The 20220-nt window shown below is 43.3% G+C and overlaps 1 protein-coding gene across 3 annotated transcripts; it reads right to left on the reverse strand.

The window, feature by feature from the left end:
- Window positions 1–290: 290 nt before the first annotated feature.
- LOC139373655 (F-box and leucine-rich repeat protein 2) lies at window positions 291–19711 on the reverse strand. Of its 3 annotated transcripts, none has more exons than XM_071114462.1 (14): window positions 19413–19711; window positions 16635–16696; window positions 15547–15601; window positions 11365–11439; window positions 9548–9642; window positions 9220–9384; window positions 7788–7914; window positions 3068–3142; window positions 1623–1750; window positions 1428–1488; window positions 1285–1329; window positions 1105–1161; window positions 750–962; window positions 291–461 (listed from the first exon to the last, which is right to left on the reverse strand). In XM_071114462.1, the coding sequence occupies exons 1-14, from the start codon at window positions 19440–19442 to the stop codon at window positions 354–356; spliced, it is 1296 nt and encodes a 431-aa protein (XP_070970563.1). In that variant the 5' UTR covers window positions 19443–19711; the 3' UTR covers window positions 291–353. The 3 variants fall into 3 exon arrangements, with proteins under 3 accessions (XP_070970563.1, XP_070970562.1, XP_070970564.1); XM_071114461.1 differs by having other exon boundaries at window positions 1623–1753; XM_071114463.1 differs by lacking the exons at window positions 1428–1488; window positions 1623–1750.
- Between the last annotated feature and the right edge of the window lie 509 nt (window positions 19712–20220).

Below are 20220 nucleotides of genomic sequence, written 5' to 3' on the forward strand. Positions count from 1 at the left end.
GTATTGTGGTGTAGTTTCTAGTGGTGGGGTTCAGGCTGTAGTTGTGTTGTGTTGTGGTGGGGTTCAGGGTGTTGTGGCGGGGTTCAGGGTGTAGTTGTGTAGTGGCGGGGTTCAGGGTATTGTGGTATAGTTGTGTTGTGGTGTGGTGGGGTGGGGTTCCAGGTATTGTGGTGTAGTTGTGGTGGGGTTTAGGGTGTAGTTGTCTTGTGGTGGGGTTCAGGGTGTAGTTGTGTAGTGGTGGGGTTCAGGGTCTGTCTCATCATCTTGCAGGGATCAGGTGGGTTATTGTTGGGGGGGGGGGGTCACAGCAGTAGGACCTGCAGGCAGAGCTGACCCCCCCTGGCCCTCCACTGTCAGAGGATGATGCAGCAGCGACACAGCCTCTGGCCCCCACCGTGCACCGAAGGAGGGGGCGTCACCGGGGCAAAGTAGGCGTGGACTTTTATCTCTGGGAGATGAGCCTGTATGGAGACGGAGGAGCAACGTCATCCCCAATGTAGCATACACATCCAACAATATTTCACACTGTTGTGTATTCTCCCATGTATTTCATATGACAGCCGTATATGACAGCCGTATATTGCCGTATATTACAACAGTGTGCAGGTCATTCTATTATTTCTACAGGAGCAACATCAGCCTCAGTAAACTACAACTCCCACCAGGCCATGCAGGAGCTTTGACATTACAGCCACAGTGATGCAGCTTGGGAGATGTAGTGCAGTAAGAGAGTCATGGTGATGACTGACCCGTATGCGTTTGATGCCGGCCCTGGTGACCTGCTGGCAGTCGTAGAGTTCTATCCTTTCCAGACGGTGGCAGTTCTTCAGGTGCTCCAGAGTCACGTCTGTGATCAGAGGGCAGTTATCCAACTCCACCACTGTGAGGCGCTCCTGTCCACACACACTGCTGCTCAGCGCCCTGATACCATCGTCTGTTATCAACTCACAGTGGGAGAGAGACTGGTGGAGAGGATAGACAGTAGAAACTATATTACATACTGTAATGTACACACACGCACATGCACACAAACACACACAGTTTGATAGGGGGGAGTTATGAATGAAGACACACACACACACACACACACACACCAATAAGTACCAGTGCTTGCAGGCGAGGGCAGTGAATAGCGAGCTGGACTAGTGTGTTGTCAGTCACCTGTGAGAGGAGACAGACTCAATCAAACCCAGATACAGTACATATAATCAGACAGGCTCAATCAATCTCTGATTGAATGCAACTGTAGATTGCGTCTGAGAAAAGAACCCCATGAAATCTTACCAAAATACATTCTTCTAAATCCATTTTTTCCATCTCATGACAATTCTGTTGAAACAAAAGATGCATCTGGTCAGCATTTCAGGGATCGAAACACACAGATCAAGACAGAATAAAAGTGACGAAGGAGACAGAGAAGCACTTACCCTGGCCAGTACAGTAAACCCAGCGTCTGTAACCTGTGAACATCGCGCAGCCTCCAAGATCCTGACACACACACCCAACCATTGGTTATGTATTGGTTATGCATTGGTTATGCATTGGTTTAGTGTATGTATGGGGTGTTTATCAGTAGACCTAATCCACAATTACAAGAAAGGGACACATTTCCCATTTCTTACTTCAGTCGGGGACAGTTGAGACCCAGAGCAGTGAGAGAGGCGTCTGTAATGTTACTGCAGCCAGAGATACACAGGACCTGCAGCTTGTGGCACCCCCGACACAGACTGACCAAGCCATCATCAGTTATCTGCTGTTAACAAACACACATTACGCGTGCATATCTGTCTGTCTCTCGGTCTGTCTGTCTGTGTCTCTGTCTGTTTCTGCAATCACTTACAGTGCCTTCAGAAAATATTCACACCCCTCGACTTCCACATTTTGTTGTGTTACAAGGTGGGACTAAAATTGATTTAATTGCTAGACAGCCATTTTCAAGTCTTGCCATAGATTTTCAAGCCGATTTAAGTCAAAACTGTAACTAGGCCAGTCCGGAACATTCAATGTCATCTTGGTAAACAACTCCAGTGTATATTTGGCCTTGTGTTTTAGGTTATTGTCATTTTTATCCCAGTGTCTGCTGGACAGCAGACTGAACCAGGTTTTCCTTTCGCTCTATTCCGTTTATTTCTATTCTAAAAAACTCCCTAGTCCTTGCAGATGAAAAGCATACCCATAACATGATGCAGCCACCCCCATGCTTGAAAATATGAAGAGTGGTACTCAGCGATGTGTTGTATTTGCCCCAAGCATAACATGTATTCAGAATATAAAGTTAATTTCTTTGCAGTTTTTCTTTAGTGCCTTGTTGCAAACAGGATGCATGTTTTGGAATATTTTTATTCTGTACAGGCTTCCTTCTATCAGTAACTACACTGTTATTGATCCATCCTCCGTTTTCTACTATCACTGCCATTAAACTCTGTAGCTGTTTAAAAGTCATCATTGTGCTCATGGTGAAATCCCTGAACGGTTTCCTTCCTCTCCGGCAACGGAGTTAGGAAGGAGGCCTGTATCTTGGTAGTGACTGGGTATATTGATACACCATCCAAAGTGTAATTAACTTCATCATGCTCAAAGAGATTTTCAATGTCTGTTTTTTTCTACCAATAGGTGCCCTTCTTTGCGAGGCAATGGAAAACCTCCCTGGTCTTTGTGGTTGAATCGGTGTTTGAATTTCACTGCTCGTCTGAGGGACCTTACAGATAATTGTATGTGTGGGGTACAGAGATGAGGTAGTCATTCAAAAATGTTAAAACTATTATTGCACACAGAGTCCATGCAACTTATTATGTGACTTGTTAAGCACATTTTTACTCCGGAATTTATTTAGGCTTGCCATAGTAAAGGGGTTGAATGCTTGACTCAAGACATTTCATCTTGTCATTTTTTAAAACATAATTCCACTTTGACATTATAATCTCAATTTAATTCATTTTAAATAAAAAAAAAGTAAAGGGGGTGTTAATCTCCTGCTTATAAATAACACACGTTACACACATGTTCTGTCTTTCAATCCCTACTAATGAATGCACACACTCTCTCCATCTCTTTCTCTCGGTCTTACTGAGCAGGACTGCATGTTGATAGTGGTTAGTTCAGGACAGTGTTTCTGAAGGGGTTTCAGTGCTCCATCCTCCAACTGTAGAGAACACAACACAAAGAAACCAATCACTACTGATAATCAATCAGTGGCAACCCGTCATCCCCCCCTATTTTGAGCACCACACTTAAGGAAAACAAATAAAGATTCTATATACAGTTGAAGTCGGAAGTTTACCTACACTTAGGTTGGAGTCACTAAAACTCGTTTATCAACCACTCCACACATTTGTTGTTAACAAACTATAGTTTGGCAAGTCAGTGAGGACGTCTACTTTGTGCCTGACACAAGTCATTTTTCCAACAATTGTTTACATACTGATTCTTTCACATATAATTCACTGTATCACAATTCCAGTGGGTCAGAAGTTTACATACACTAAGTTGACTGTGCATTTAAACAGCTTGGAAAATTCCAGAAAATGATGTCATGGCTTTAGAAGCTTCTGATAGGCTAATTGACATCATTTGAGTCAATTGGAGGTTTACATGTGGATGTATATCAGGGCTACCTTCTAACGCAGTGCCTCTTTGCTTGACATCATGGGGAAATCAAAAGAAATCAGCCAAGACCTCAGGAAAGAAAATTGTAGACCTCCACAAGTCTGGTTCATCCTTGGGAACAATTTCCAAACGCCTGAAGGTACCGCGTTCATCTGTACAAACAATAGTACGCAAGTATGGGACCACGCAACCGGCATACCGTTCAAGAAGGAGACGCGTTCCGTCTCCCAGAGATTAACGTACTTTGGTGCGAAAAGTGCAAATCAATCCCAGAACAACAGCAAAGAACCTTGTGAAGATGCTGGAGGAAACAGATACAAAAGTATCTATATCCACAGTAAAACGAGTCCTATGTCAACATAACCTGAAAGGCCGCTCAGCAAGAAAGAAGCCACTGCTCCAAAACCGCCATAAAAAAGCCAGACTACGGTTTGCCACTGCACATGGGGACAAAGATCGTACTTTTTGGAGAAATGTCCTCTGGTCTGATGAAACACAAATAGCACTGTTTGGCCACAATGACCATCGTTATGTTTGGAGGAAAAAGAGGGAGGCTTGCAAGCCGAAGAACACCATCCCAACCTTGAAGCACGGGGGTGGCAGCATCATGTTGTGGGGTGCTTTGCTGCAGGAGGGACTGGTGCACAAATTAGATGGCATCATGAGGTAGAAAAATTATGTGGATATATTAAAGCAACATCTCAAGACATCAGTTAAAGCTTGGTTGCAAATGGGTCTTCCAAATGGACAATGACCCCAAGCATACTTCCAAAGTTGTGGTGAAATGGCTTAAGGACAACAAAGTCAAGATATTGGAGTGGCCATCACAAAGCCTTGACCTCAATCCTATAGAAAATGTGTGAGTAGAACTGAAAAAGCGTGTGCGAGCAAGGAGGCCTACAAACCTGACTCAGTTACACCAGCTCTGTCAGGAGGAATGGGCCAAAATTCACCCAATTTAGTGTGGGACGCTTGTGGAAGGCTACCCGAAATGTTTGACCCAAGTTAAACAATTGAAAGGCAATGCTACCAAATACTAATTGAGTGCATGTAAACTTCTGACCCACTGGGAATGTGATGAAAGAAATAAAAGCTGAAATAAATCATTCTCTCTACTATTATTCTGACACTTCACATTCTTAAAATAAAGTGGTGATCCTAAGACAGGGAATTTTTACTAGGATTAAATGTCAGGAATTGTGAAAAACTGAGTTTAAATGTATTTGGCTCAGGTGTAAGTAAACTTCCGACTTTAATGTGTGTGTATATATATACACTGCTCCAAAAAATAAAGGGAACACTAAAATAACACATCCTAGAACTGAATGAATGAAATATTCTTATTAAATACTTTTTTCTTTACATAGTTGAATGTGCTGACAACAAAATCACACAAAAATGATAATTGGAAATCAAATTTATCAACCCATGGAGGTCTGGATTTGGAGTCACACTCAAAATTAAAGTGGAAAACCACACTACAGGCTGATCCAACTTTGATGTAATGTCCTTAAAACAAGTCAAAATGAGGCTCAGTAGTGTGTGTGGCCTCCACGTGCCTGTATGACCTCCCTACAACGCCTGGGCATGCTCCTGATTAGGTGGCGGATGGTCTCCTGAGGGATCTCCACCCAGACCTGGACTAAAGCATCTGCCAACTCCTGGACAGTCTGTGGTGCAACGTGGCGTTGGTGGATGGAGCGAGACATGATGTCCCAGATGTGCTCAATTGGATTCAGGTCTGGGGAATGGGCGGGCCAGTCCATAGCATCAATGCCTTCCTCTTGCAGGAACTGCTGACACACTCCAGCCACATGAGGTCTAGCATTGTCTTGCATTAGGAGGAACCCAGGGCCAACCGCACCAGCATATGGTCTCACAAGGGGTCTAAGGATCTCATCTCGGTTCCTAATGGCAGTCAGGCTACCTCTGGCGAGCACATGGAGGGCTCGCCAGAGAAATGCCACCCCACACCATGACTGACCCACCGCCAAACCGGTCATGCTGGAGGATGTTGCAGGCAGCAGAACGTTCTCCACGGCGTCTCCAGACTCTGTCACGTATGTCACATGTGTTCAGTGTGAACCTGCTTTCATCTGTGAAGAGCACAGGGCGCCAGTGGCGAATTTGCCAATCTTGGTGTTCTCTGGCAAATGCCAAACGTCCTGCACGGTGTTGGGCTGTAAGCACAACCCCCATCTGTGGCCGTCAGGCCCTCATACCACCCTCATGGAGTCTGTTTCTGACCGTTTGAGCAGACTAATGCACATTTGTGGCCTGCTGGCGGTCATTTTGCAGGGCTCTGGCAGTGCTCCTCCTGCTCCTCCTTGCACAAAGGCGGAGGTAGCGGTCCTGCTGCTGGGTTGTTGCCCTCCTACGGCCTCCTCCACGTCTCCTGATGTACTGGCCTGTCTCCTGGTAGCGCCTCCATGCTCTGGACACTACGCTGACAGACACAGCAAACCTTCTTGCCACATCTCGCATTGATGTGCCATCCTGGATGAGCTGCACTACCTGAGCCACTTGTGTGGGTTGTAGACTCCGTCTCATGCTACCACTAGAGTGAAAGCACCGCCAGCATTCAAAAGTGACCAAAACATCAGCCAGGAAGCATAGGAACTGAGAAGTGGTCTGTAGTCACCACCTGCAGAACCACTCCTTTATTGTCTTGCTAATTGCCTATAATTTCCACCTGTTGTCTGTTCCATTTGCACAACAGCATGTGAAATTTATTGTCAATCAGTGTTGCTTCCTAAGTGGACAGTTTGAGTCTAAGGTTAGAGCTTGAAAATTGTAGCCCCTTGGGTTCTGCTATAGAGTTATATTAGAAGTGCCCATCCAAGAAGGCTCAAGATCATTGGCCACAGATGACCAATGAATGGCCACAGATGACCACAGAATGACATCAAATCACATTATATTTACAGTAGCTTTGATTGGACATGTCAACATCTTACTTTCAAAGTCTTAGCTAGCAGTCATCATTAGTTGTCATCAAGTTGACAATCTACTGGCAAATCCTTTTTAATCCTTGTCATATGAAGAGAAATAACGAAGAGAAATTATAGATAAAACGTATCGGTGCTCATAGGCCATTGTACATAAAGATTACACAACAAGTTGGAAATCGCAAATTCAACAATGAGTCATTTGGAAGGAATCAGTGGCTAACTGCAAGCGTTGCAAAGAAAGCACTAACAGCCTGCTATTCAATGGAGTGGCTGTTTTTTTTCCTGAGTTCCCACCATAAATACAGAGAATGACAGACTTTGATGCCAAATTTTATCAACAAAGGACCACTGCGCCAACTTCACAAGATGAGTCCAAAAGACTATTGTATGCTGCTGCATAAATGATGTAATATGCAAGGGAGAAATGTATACTGTAGTTGAGAAAGTAATACTAAGTGTATGTTGTGTAGTAAGCTGTTAGTAGCCCATGTGCCTCACCCTAATAATTTGGTGTATTTTCACCAACGTGGTATTGTAAACACATCGTCCGTTTCCCGGTGTGTGCTTGTTTGGCTAATTATTTTGTACAGCTTTGACAGTGCTACTGATAGTAGTGGTGGCGCTTGGATTGCACATGCAAATTCAGCACACACAACATTCTATAATATAATTGTGTTATTTAACGCATCAAATAGTACATGACGTGTATCTTTTTTGACACGCAAAGACCCAAACGGTGTTCAATGTACCTCACTCTAATAATTTGGTCTATTTTCACCTCTTAATTTCGCCTACTGTTCTAACTTGGTGGTGCACAAATAGCCTATAACCTGTTTTAGAGAAACGCAATCATTGAATACTGCCTGTTTATATGGCTCTGACTGTAAGAACGGCCCATGTTCTGAATTCTGTCGCTGTACATTTCAAAAGTGCTGAACAAATTGTTATATTTACTATGTCCGTCCTAGCTCTCTCATTATTGTCTTAATCTAAATTACAGATAGCCTCTTATCCGCTTGTCGTCCCCTTATGCCATAGTTTGTACATCTCAATTATCAGTAGAAACCACATTAGTTTAAGCAAGTCTGCCATATCATCTATGTTTTTATTTGTAGTGGCTTTGCTGGCATGCATCCCACTTCTTATTTTCTTTTTGCCCCAACCAGATTTACATGCTAAAATCGCCGCTGTAATCAATACAAAGCATGTGTACAGTATGTGTGTGTGTACCTGTGTGCAGCCGCGTAGGAACAGGGCTCGTAGGTTGTTACAGCCCCGGGCCAGAGCCTCGATGCCATCTCTGGTGATCTGGTCACACCACGACAGGTTCAACATCTCCAACATACGACAGCCATCACTAAAGGGAGACACACATATTCACCAGTGGAGGCTGCTGATTGGAGGACGGCTCATTATAAATGGCTGCAATGGAGTCAATGGAATGGGTAGCAAACATGGTTTCCATGTGGTTGATACCATTCCATTGATTCCATTCCAGCCAATACTATGAGCAGTCCTCCCCTCAGCAACCTTCACTGATTCACACCCTGTTTTCTATCTACACTGAACAAAAATATAAACGCAACATGTAAAGTGTTGGTCCATGTTTCATGAGCTGAAACAAAAGATCCCAGACATTTTCCATATGCACAAAATGCTTATTTCTCTCCAATTTTGTGCACAAATTTGTTTACATCCCTGATAGTGAGCGTTTCTCCTTTCCAAAGATAATCCATCCACCTGACAAGTGTGGCATATGAAGAAGTTGACCATAACATGATCGTTACACAGGTGCACCTTGTGCTGGGGGCAATAAAAGGCCACTCTAAAATGTGCAGTTTTGTCACACAACACAATGGCACAGATATCTCAAGTTTTGAGGGAGATTGCAATTGGCATGCTGACTGCAGGAATGTCCACCAGAGCTGTTGCAAGAGAATTTGATGTTAATTTCTCTACCATAACCAATGTAATTTTAGAGAATTTGACGTCCAATCGGCCTCACAACCTCAGACCACTTGTAACCACACCAGCCCAGGACCTCCACATCTGGCTTCTTTACCTGCGGGGATCGTCTGAGACGAGCCACCCGGACAGCTGATGAAACTAAGGAGAATTTCTGTCTGTAATAAAGCCTTTTTGTGGGGAAAAACTAATTCTGATTGGCTCTGCCTGGCTGCCCAGTAGGTGGGCCTGGCTCCAAAGTGGGTGGGCCAATGCCTCCCCAGGCCCACCCAAGGCTGCGCCCCTGCCCAGTCATGTGAAATCGATAGATTAGGGCCTAATGAATTTATTTCAATTGACTGATTTCCTTATATGAACTGTAACTGAGTAAAATTGTTAATTGTTGGATGTTGCTTTATACTTTTGTTCAGTATATTTGGATGTATTAAACTGCACGTTACTGTTTCAATTGGGATTTATTTACCTGGGACTTACTAGAAAATGATATGGTGACAATGGGTCATTTGTGTTACCTGGTACTAAATGATGCTTGTAATGATGAATTCCAAAGAAACAAACATGTAATGTATTGGTGATTATTATGCAATTACCATTTTACCCTTACAGTTTGTCATTTCTGTACCGTAAAATAAACTGCAACACTTGGCCAGAAGTAGCACAGTATATAGGGGAAAAAGGAGCCATTTCAGACACTTACCTGAGAGCTTTGAGGGAGTGGTTGGTAACAGACACACAGGAGGTGAGGTCCAGCTGTTTGAGTTTGCAGCAGAACTTGGAGAGGCTGAGACAGGTGCTGTCTGTGATCTTAGTGCAGCCGTTCAGGTTCAACACCTCAATGCTACGGCAGTTCTGGGAAAACGTCCTGACAGGTGACAAATACCACAGTCATCGTAGGTAATCAAATCATAGAGTCACGGAGAAGTAACTGAATCAGGGAGCTAAATAACATTTCAAGTTGAAAATGTGAACGGAAAGCAACATTGGTTGTACTAAGAGTGTAAGAGGCCCTATGGAGAAGGACTCACTTCATGGATGCGTCCCCCACACTGAGACAACCCCTCAAGCTCAGCTGCCTCAGGAAGCCTCCACATCGCTTGGAGATGTTCTCCACTACTCTACCCTGGAGAGAGAGAGAGAGGAGGAGGAGTCAGTGGTGTGTACTCATGGATGCCAAGGGAACGGACCATTCAATTAAATGTATATATGTACCAGTCAAAAGTTATGACATACCTACTCATTCAAGGGTTTTTCTTTATTTTTACTATTTTCTACATTGTAGAATAATAGTGAAGACATCAAAACTATGAAATAACACATATGGAATCATGTAGTAACCAAAAAAGTGTGTTTTGTCCTATAATGCATTTATTTGTATTTTTAAACAGCGCCCCTCTTTCTCAGTGTGTGTAGCCATCTATCTGATGCTGTCAGGTCAAATAGAGTAAGACATTGTTGCCACCTGTAGCATTGCGAAGTCAGTGAGCATTTGGCCTCCCTTGATAAAAAAAATAATATTATAATAATAGTCAATCAGCATTGAGCTAAACTGAGTGAGCTCAACTGTGAATGGTCCTGGTGCACCAAAACAAAGTGTCAAGGGAAGCCAGTTTGGATTTGGCTTCACTCCAATCACATCACATCAAAAGCAGAACGTCATTCAGAGAAAAAAATAGATTTTCCTTTGGTGGCTAGCTAGCTAAAATTGTCCCTTTCCTAAACTAGCCATGGATGGATAGGGATTTAGATTTGTGGTTTTACTTAATTATGATCTAATCAAAAATGCATAAATTGCTCCCCTGGTCTGAGAGGATGGAAGTTCAATATGTAGCTATATGTAGAAGGCTAATGTTAACTAGCTAGCCTGGCGCATCGTTGCCCATGAAAGGAAGTTAGGCTAGCGAACAAGCATTTTAGCCAGGTAGCCTAGGATAACAAAAACTAACAGAGTGTACTGTGTGACAGTCATAGACCGTTTCGGCAACATGAAAGAGAGGAGGATGTCATTGGTGTTTCTATACAAGTAGGGTGAGTCGACATGTTTTTCCACACACACACACCCCAGGAACATGGACAGCCACATAATATTTAGCTTACATTGATGGGACTAAATAGTTTATGGTATCTTTTAGTTGTCACTGTATTAGACTAAGCAGGGGTGATTTGATGATGTTGAAGTGTAAATGGTGCTGGAATAGTGGAGGCAGCTCCTGTTTACTTTACGACTTGCGGTAACTCTCCATGGTTCTAAATCAATGGTTGTTTAGTGGTCCGAAAATGTCAGAAAACATGAACTTGTTTACCATGCTGTAGGTCATGTAACTGTTTGCGACAGACAAAATGACATACGAATCAATAGGTTATATTAAAGAGCACACAATGCAATTATCACAACACATAGGATGCAATATGGCTTTTTTTCCCTGGCTTCCCCTGTGATTTACCCATGCACCGCTACTGGGAAGAGTGGGGAGAATGTTTTACCATTCTTTATTGGTACAATTCAGCTTACACATACACACATTACAAGAGAAATAGAGACAGAGTGAAAGGGAGAGTGAAAGGGAGAGAGAGAGAGAGAGAGAGACTGGTGTGACCTACGTGACTCAGAGAGAGGATCAGTGACGTCACCAGACATTCAACAAAGCCTACTGACACAGTACTAAGCCCTGGGCGAGCAGCCCCATAATACTGCTCACACACACACACACAATGCTAAATATAATAATATATGCCACTTAGCTGGCACTTTTATCCAAAGTGACTTACAGCACAGTGAGTGCATACACTTTCAGATTGTGTATATGTAGGATCACCTCCCTCACCCTTCACCCTGACCTCTCACCTCTATGTCTGTCTGGAAGTTGAAGAGGTCAATCTTCTGCCAGTTACTACCATCCAAGGCCAGGACATTCCACGCCTAAGATGGGGGAGACAGGAAATAAGAGAGAGCGAGAAAGAGAGAGACAGAGAAGAGAGTGATGGTGTTATCAGTCCTACAACACACACCAGGGCTGTGTTCAGTAGGACAGGTTGGGCCAGAGGGGGTGTGCTATATGGCCAATAACCCACGGCTAAGGGCTGTTCTTATTCACAACGCAACGTGCTACATTGGCCCTATACCACAAACCCCCAATAAGGTGCCTTATTGCTATTATAAACGGGTTACCAACGTAATTAGAACAGTAAAAATAAATGTTTCGTCATACCCGTGGTATACGGTCTGATATACCACGTCTGTCAGTCAATCAGCATTCAGGGCTCGAACCACCCACTTTATAACTGAAGATCAACGAAGTTAGACAGACAACATCGATGGAGACAACATTATGATGTGACAGACAATAGTTTGGGTATTCGTTATTTTTATTTTTTTACATGACTGGCCCCACCGGAGTTGGGCAGCACACAGCCAGGCGACATGCCTAATGACCTGCATATCCCTATTTATTATAGCCTAATGACCTACATATTCCTATTTATTATAGCCTAATGACCTGCATATCCCTATTTATTATAGCCTAATGACCTACATATTCCTATTTATTATAGCCTAATGACCTGCATATCCCTATTTATTATAGCCTAATGACCTACATATCCCTATTTATTATAGCCTAATGACCTACATATTCCTATTTATTATAGCCTAATGACCTACATATTCCTATTTATTATAGCCTAATGACCTACATATTCCTATTTATTATAGCCTAATGACCTACATATTCCTATTTATTATAGCCTAATGACCTGCATATCCCTATTTATTATAGCCTAATGACCTACATATTCCTATTTATTATAGCCTAATGACCTACATATTCCTATTTATTATAGGGAAATGACCTACATATTCCTATTTATTATAGCCTAATGACCTGCATATCCCTATTTATTATAGCCTAATGACCTGCATATCCCTATTTATTATAGCCTAATGACCTACATATCCCTATTTATTATAGCCTAATGACCTACATATTCCTATTTATTATAGCCTAATGACCTACATATTCCTATTTATTATAGCCTAATGACCTACATATCCCTATTTATTATAGCCTAATGACCTACATATTCCTATTTATTATAGCCTAATGACCTACATATTCCTATTTATTATAGCCTAATGACCTGCATATTCCTATTTATTATAGCCTATTTCAATAAATATGTGGTAAGTAGGAAGATAGACAGCCTACTATTAACATAATGCAAGAACAGACTGTAGACAAAGTGGGGAGCGCCAAAAGCTGCACAAAATGTCAGGTAACACTGCTCTCTCACACGTCTCCAATGTCGAATGATCGTGGGCCTTTTGCAGCAGACACTATGTGTCCGGCTTGTTGTTTTAAAAGCTTCATTTCCCTTTTTCCTCCCTATCCCCATTAGATTTGAATGGGACTTGTTGGCCTAAGCATATAGCCTACTATTTCATGATTAACCATCGAATAAATTTAGGAGATCAGTAACAGCATTCACAGAAAGTGTTATGTTATTTCGAATGGCCTAAATAAAAACATGTTAAGGTCATAATGAGAGAGAGAGAAACAATAAGAGATACTAATCGAATGGGAAGTTAAAACAAACCAGAAGTTTCTGGCTTCCACCTGACCAAAGCTTTAGTTTTTTCCCCCTATTGTGTGCTCCTGGAAAATCCATCCTTGCAAACCAAACAGCCCAAAATATAGGCTTATACTAGACTACTACGGGCACTAAAAGTTGCAGTAAACGTTAATTGTATAAGTTAAACTTAGAAACTAACCAGTGCTTAACATAGACTGAAATTGGTGCTGGTACTGTTTATATTTAGGAGTAGGAGCTCCACAATACTTTTGAGCTAATATTCTAGAAGCAGTAAAACATTTGAGGTGCCGGTACTCAGCTCTGGTGAGCTCCTGCCCAAGTCAAGCACTGAAACTAACATTTCTATTATTGTCTAAGTGTTTATTCATATCCTTGAATTGCGCAACGGGCATTAGCCTCCATAAGCTCCCACAGCAGCGCTTTAAAAAGCCGGAACAACAAAATAAATGCATGAAGTGTCAGGGTAGTCTCACAATCAACTTTATTTTGAATAGCTCTTACGAATAGTGCATTTATTTCATAGCCAACAACAATCACATAAAACATTTGTTTATAACACCTGAATAACGAATGAACCTTATATAAAAACAAACACATATTGAACTTATGCATTTTTGCCAATCGAATAAGCATGCAAAAAAAAAATACACCTATGAAAAGAATAACCCACATTTGATAGGCTACAAATGACAAAATAAATCAAGTAAACAAAATGGACGAAATTAACCAAATAAATAACAGTTTTAAAAAGTAGTATTCAAAGACACACTGGCACAATTAACATAATATTTTTACTAGGCCCAGGATACAGTTCTAGGCCCAGGATACAGTTCTAGGCCCAGGATACAGTTCTAGGCCCAGGATACAGTTCTTTCTAAAAAAAATACTAAATTCAATAAAGAACCATTCAGGCTTTTTTTATTTTCATCACACCTTACATAAATGTTTCTGAACACAAGCATGTTCACCTTTTCTGGCTTTAATAGACTGTGGAGTTGGGTAACAATAGCCTATTGCCCGCTTCACTGAAAACAGGTTCAGATGGAACTCTTGTTGCAGAGGTATTTTCGGGCATCGTTGGCCAAGAGCGCTCCTTATACACTCTTCACCATGCCAGTGGTTCATCATCTCCTCTGAAGAGAAGACATCTTCAAGTAAGTAGGATGTGAGCTCTGCGCTGGGCGGCTGTTGCACGCTGAGTGTGACTGTTTGCTTCGCACTCCCAAGAAAACTGCCCAGTGATGTTTTCTATGGTGAGCAGGTGCACTCGGTCTCTGTTGAAATTGTCCGAAATCACCATTGAAGGGTCTAGTATCCGCCATTGTAAATATGAATTTGTTCTTACCTGACTTGCCCTGTTAAATAAAGGTTTAAACAAAACATTATAAAAACCACATTAGACCTACGACGTGTGGTTCCAAATCGCCATTCAAAAGGTATCGGGTACCACATTTAACCATACGATTGGTTTATATGTATTTAATTGCACACAAGAAAAGACAATATTGGTAAGATGATTTTCACATTGTAATCTAATGATTAGACTCTAATCGGGTAGTTTGTGCATAACACAGAATCTGCCTGACAGATCGTTTACTGCCGTTCTAGGCAACGCCACAACGCGCGCTCCTCCCCAGCCCCGGGGATGATAAAATATATATCAACCATGTTTGGACCCGCCGACGGAGCGATGTGCCATTCCAGACATGGCCAGTGCTTGACTTGGGATAAGTCGGTCCTGTTTAATAGAGTGAAATCCCTGCTTCACAACGGTGCAGTGCCTGTGGAAAGGCAGCAAAGACATTAATGCTTAGCTATAGTTAATTAGCGAGATTGCCAATTCAAAACAACTTTTAGCAGGTATCTAGTTAGTCTGTTTTCTGTCATTATTTTATACCTGCTGAAATGTCACGTTCTCTCTCCTCTCACAACCGCCACTTGCATTGGCACACACACACACACACACACACACACACACACACACACACACAGAGGGTCATTCCGATAATGGCTGATATGTAGATTTAAGTGATTGATCATATTTAAAAGTGTGCCTTCATGAATTACATTAACAAAAATTATAAAACTAATTTCCATGACCTTACAAACCCTCATTTGACAATTTGGAACAGCACATCATGCGCATTCAGGCTGACTGATTTTCAACCTCAAACAGCCTACTGTCACGCACAGCTTCACAGACTAGCGACAAATAAACGTGAACAAAGCGGAATCAGGAAATGCATGCCCTCTCTCCATTAGTAGTTTGCCTCTGTGTGTGAATCTGGGCAGGCGATAGGCTACAGTACGCAATAGCCCCAAAATTAGAAGTGCCGGTATGGCGCTCTGGATAGGTCCGGCCCAAATTACATTAAGTAGTCATGATACCAGTCAGTCTAAAACCACCAACTGCAATGTCTGTAGGGGTGGGCCTTACCTTGGATACCTGGGCACACCTGCACAATGTGATCACATCAAGATAGGAGAAGATTCTACAGAGAGAGAGAGGGAGAGAGAGAGAGCATTTTTTTAGTTGTACTTAGGGACAGGACAGTGGGGTTAGCATGTAGCCTGGCAGAGGGACTGGTTGTGAATTTAGCAATAGCATGTAGCCTTCCAGAGAGATTGGCCAGTGAATTTAGCAATAGCATGTAGCCTTACAGAGGAATAGGCCAATTGAATTAGCTTGAAGCTATTAGCCAACAGGGGTAAGCCAGTGGGTCAGGTCAAACACACAGACAGAGTTCCTCCTATTCATATCAGTAGTTTCCCCTTAATCCCACATACTCCCACCCTCAGGAAACTAGCACTGTCCATTGTTCCCTCTCATGGACAGAGACAAAGGCGGTGTGTGTGTTTGTGTGGTCAGCGAGGGCATGTTGGGGCATGTATGTCTGACATGTATGTGTCAGGAGTCCAGAAAAGAACTGATGCAAGCTCATGTACACACACTCCCACTCAGTGGCTAATGAAGCACCTGACCAATCAGACAAGAGCAGATCGATGGTCTCTCTGATGACTGGCTAATGAACGTGGCGGAGGCCATTGATTGGCTGTCTACTTTAATCACACACACACTCTGGGTTCCATTACACACACACTGGTATAATGGTGTATGTAGGTGGGTTCTGTCTGTCTGAAGTTCACACAGCTGGAGCTGAGCACTGCAGAATTCCCCACCAACACAGAGGCTATTTATAGCACATACTGTACACACACAAGTTATATTAGCAGGATATGTTAAATGTGTATGTTAGACATTGATCTCAGTTAGATTAGTAGGATTACACACAGCCGCTGTAGGACGTTATGATGCATAACTAGCAGACAATATTTTCCAAGGCAACACACACACACACACACACACACACACACACACACACACACACACACACTTAACCACTCAAGGTTAACCGTCTGCTAAGGGACTCCAGACAATGTCCTTGTTTAATAAATTACCCACACTTTAAGCCCTGGGGCGAGCACTCAGGTGTGTGGGTGTGTGTGTGTGTGTGTGTGTCTCACCTGAGCAGAAGCTCCTTGGGAAGCTTCTTGTTAATGGGAGCTTCATCACTGTTGGAGAACACCTGGAGAGAGAGAGACATCCACATCAGAACCACTGTCGCCATGGTAACAAGCACCCGATAGAACACACACACACACACACAGGCCTGCACACACACAACACTAGTGATGAGCGATTAAAGGAAATGTAGGTTATTTTACCTTTTTTAAATAAATTGACTGACAGCGGTTCAATTATTTGAATTCCATTTTGTTCATTTTTTTCTGTTTCTGTAGAGAAAAATCTGATCAAGCCCGTACTGTGTGATGGAGTAGGGAGTTGTAGTTTCCAACAGGCCAATATTCTACATAGTTTAGCTCTGAAAATGTGGTAATTAACTACAATGACCATAATTGCCCGCTTACTTGTCCGGTCTATGTAGAGCAGATGCAGAGCCCTCGAAAGAGAGAACGTGCAAGAGGGATAGAAAGCCGTTGCTTCACGAGGTATCTCTACCTGAACATATGATCTAAGTGATTGATAGTTGGTATTTAGTAGTCATAAAAGTATGCCTTATGTACTTTAAAGAATTACTAAAATTGAGATGAGAGATGATGACTTGGAATGAAATAATAAAGTCATCAAAACAAATGTTATTTAAGTTAATAAATGATGGTTAATAAGTGATAAGCAGTAATGGGCAGTCACTACCACCATGGGACTTTATTAATTATTTTATTCTGTGGTGTTACAGCATTCAACCAACAATGCATAGTGCATTTAATGTCAATTTTATTTAGCGAAAAACCGAAATCCGTGATTATTTTTAAAATAATCAAACCAAAACCAACCTCAAAAAGAACTAATCGCTCAGCCCTACAAAACACACACACAAAAAAAACATTTTAGCTATGGAGAGGGAGTAACCTAGACTCAGAGGAACCTTGAGCCTAATGCTTATTTGTACTTGTTGGGCCCCTTTAGAATCCACAGCTCTTTTTTCCTTTCATGACATTTTTAGAATCTGAATGTTCCAGTGTTCCCTAGCTCTATGCTTCCTACAGCTGGCAGAGCAGCATTCCAACCTGGGGAGTTCCTCTCCCAGACCAGTCTCCAGGCACTCCCAGACCTCTGGCTACATACCGGTCGGGAATGTCCAGCAAGAATGGGGAATGCTGCTGGGTCTGTGGGTAATATTTTCCTCAAACTGCAGCTCCTCACACTCAACCATGTAGGCATGGTTTCCAGCCTGGTTCTAAGATGGTTAGGGTTAGTGTGCAGCACAATTGAGAAATCCACTGATGGAAACACACACTGCCACCCTCTCTGCACACACACTCTCACACTCACTCACTCACTCACTAATACCAATATTATTATGCAGAAAAGAGCCTCCTATATGAGAAGGTCAAGTGCTGTCACATCAACCCCAGATGTTTAACGAGGAATCTGTGGTATTTATACACAGTGACACACACATACAGGCCTGGGGAAGCTAAGCCATCAGACAGGAGCAGGTTCATGACATACTGAGGAAATGTCAACACAGCAAGATAACCATTACAGACCACATGCTACCCTAGCTACTGTGTTCAGTAAGGCACAATCCCTTCACATAGAAATATATTATGTACAACAGACGTAGCCTACCTTTGTTAAATGGGGAATTATGTTAGCTTTAATCATGACATTTCTGTCTGCAAAATGTTCTGCACCCTCCTGTCTAAACTCAACCAGACTGGTTGGTTGGTTCCCAGTGGGAGGAAGTTGGAGCCTGGTGCCACTGCCTACATAACATGTATGTTGTTGTGACCGTTCTATAGCTTGACCAACCCAAGGATTCTGTTACCGACAGAGAGGTGGGAGACCTTAGGCGCTTCTCTACCTGGCTAAATCATCTCAGCCACAGCCCTATAGCCCAAACCAATCCCCAGCCCTATAGCCCAAACCAATCCCCAGCCCTATAGCCCAAACCAATCCCCAGCCCTATAGCCCAAACCAATCCCCAGCCCTATAGCCCAAACCAATCCCCAGCCCTATAGCCCAAACCAATCCCCAGCCATATAGCCCAAACCAATCCCCAGCCCTATAGCCCAAACCAATCCCCAGCCCTATAGCCCAAACCAATCCCCAGCCCTCTGTCAAGGTCCAGTCCTGGTCCCAGTTCCTGCCCTATACCTCGGCACCAGTCCAATCTAGTCCCGATCTCTCTCCAGCCCACCCCCTATACACCATATTGTTTGCATACACATACATTGTAGTTCTGACTCCAAATCACTCCCAGAGAACTATAATGACTGCAGCTGAGTAAACAATGATTGGGTTGTGATAACAGCTACCCCAGTCCTGTCCTTAGAAAAGCCCCAGCCAGCCCCAAGCCATGTCAGCCCCAACTAGTCTTCTAATACCCAATCCCAGCCTTATTCATCAGCCCAGCCCCAACCATCACCCAACCCTGCATTTCACCCCAGCCTGTCCCGCAGACTGAGCTCGGTGTTGCCGCTGTCAGCTGAGGCGTCTGTCTGGACAATAACAGGATTTCGGATTACCCTTGACCAACAAAGCCTCAGCTCCCTCCAGCATATAAAATTAGAACAGTGCACGGTCCGAAACACACACGCACGCACGCACGCACGCACACACACACACACACACAAACACACGCACATACATACATATATACACACACACACACACACACACACACACACACACACACGGTGTCACCCTACGGAAAACCTACTACCGTTCATATCCGTTTACATACACACTCTCCGGCCCGTTTCCGCAGCTCTTACCTCGAACCTGCCCTTGGTGATGCCGTTCATATCTGCGGAGGCACGTCGCGGTGTGTTACCGCACACATACAAGTCTGGGGCTAGCGTTGGGTTTGCCGAATTCCGTATTGTTTTTGTCGCCTGTGACGGTCGATGAGGCTGGGCGCTCTCCCCTGTTGGCGACAATGCTCCTTTTTCGGGGGTGGCTGTGAGGTTTAGTCTGGGGCGGCCTGGAAGAGCAGTAGCCTAGTCTTGGAGCCCGACGGCTCTCCAGTCCGTCTCATCACACTGCCAGCGACCAAAATAACAATAATAACATGGACGAGCTCCTGGTGACCTCACTTCCGCCTCTCAGACGGCTCCCAGACCAAATCAGCTGGCCTCAGTATCCCTCCCTCTTGCTCGAGCGGTTTGAAACGTCAAAAATGTGGAAGAAATTATCAAATATATTTTATCCGTTTATAGATGGAAGAACAACCCGTAATTGAACTGTGTATTCTGTTATTCTAGGAGCTGTTGTCGATCGTGGACATGGGAAGGGACCGTGGTGATGACGTCATTTCTGCGGGAAAAGAACGCGTGGCCGACTTGTTTTGATTGCGAGTTCTCTTCGCATCCGAGATGTTCAGCCACGTAACATCAAAATATCCGCCGGTCCGTTAACGGTGAGGTATGTCGCTGAACATGTCAAACTTGCGCGGTCCGGTTTTGGATCCGAAAACATTGGTATACAGGGACCCCCGAATCTGTTACCAGTGTTGATCACTGATATACTACTCCTTAATCCCTTCCGTCTAGTCTCGTTTACACAAAAACACACATTCGAGGG

Source organism: Oncorhynchus clarkii, chromosome 18, assembly GCF_045791955.1.
Source record: "Oncorhynchus clarkii lewisi isolate Uvic-CL-2024 chromosome 18, UVic_Ocla_1.0, whole genome shotgun sequence".
Lineage (NCBI taxonomy): Eukaryota > Metazoa > Chordata > Actinopteri > Salmoniformes > Salmonidae > Oncorhynchus > Oncorhynchus clarkii.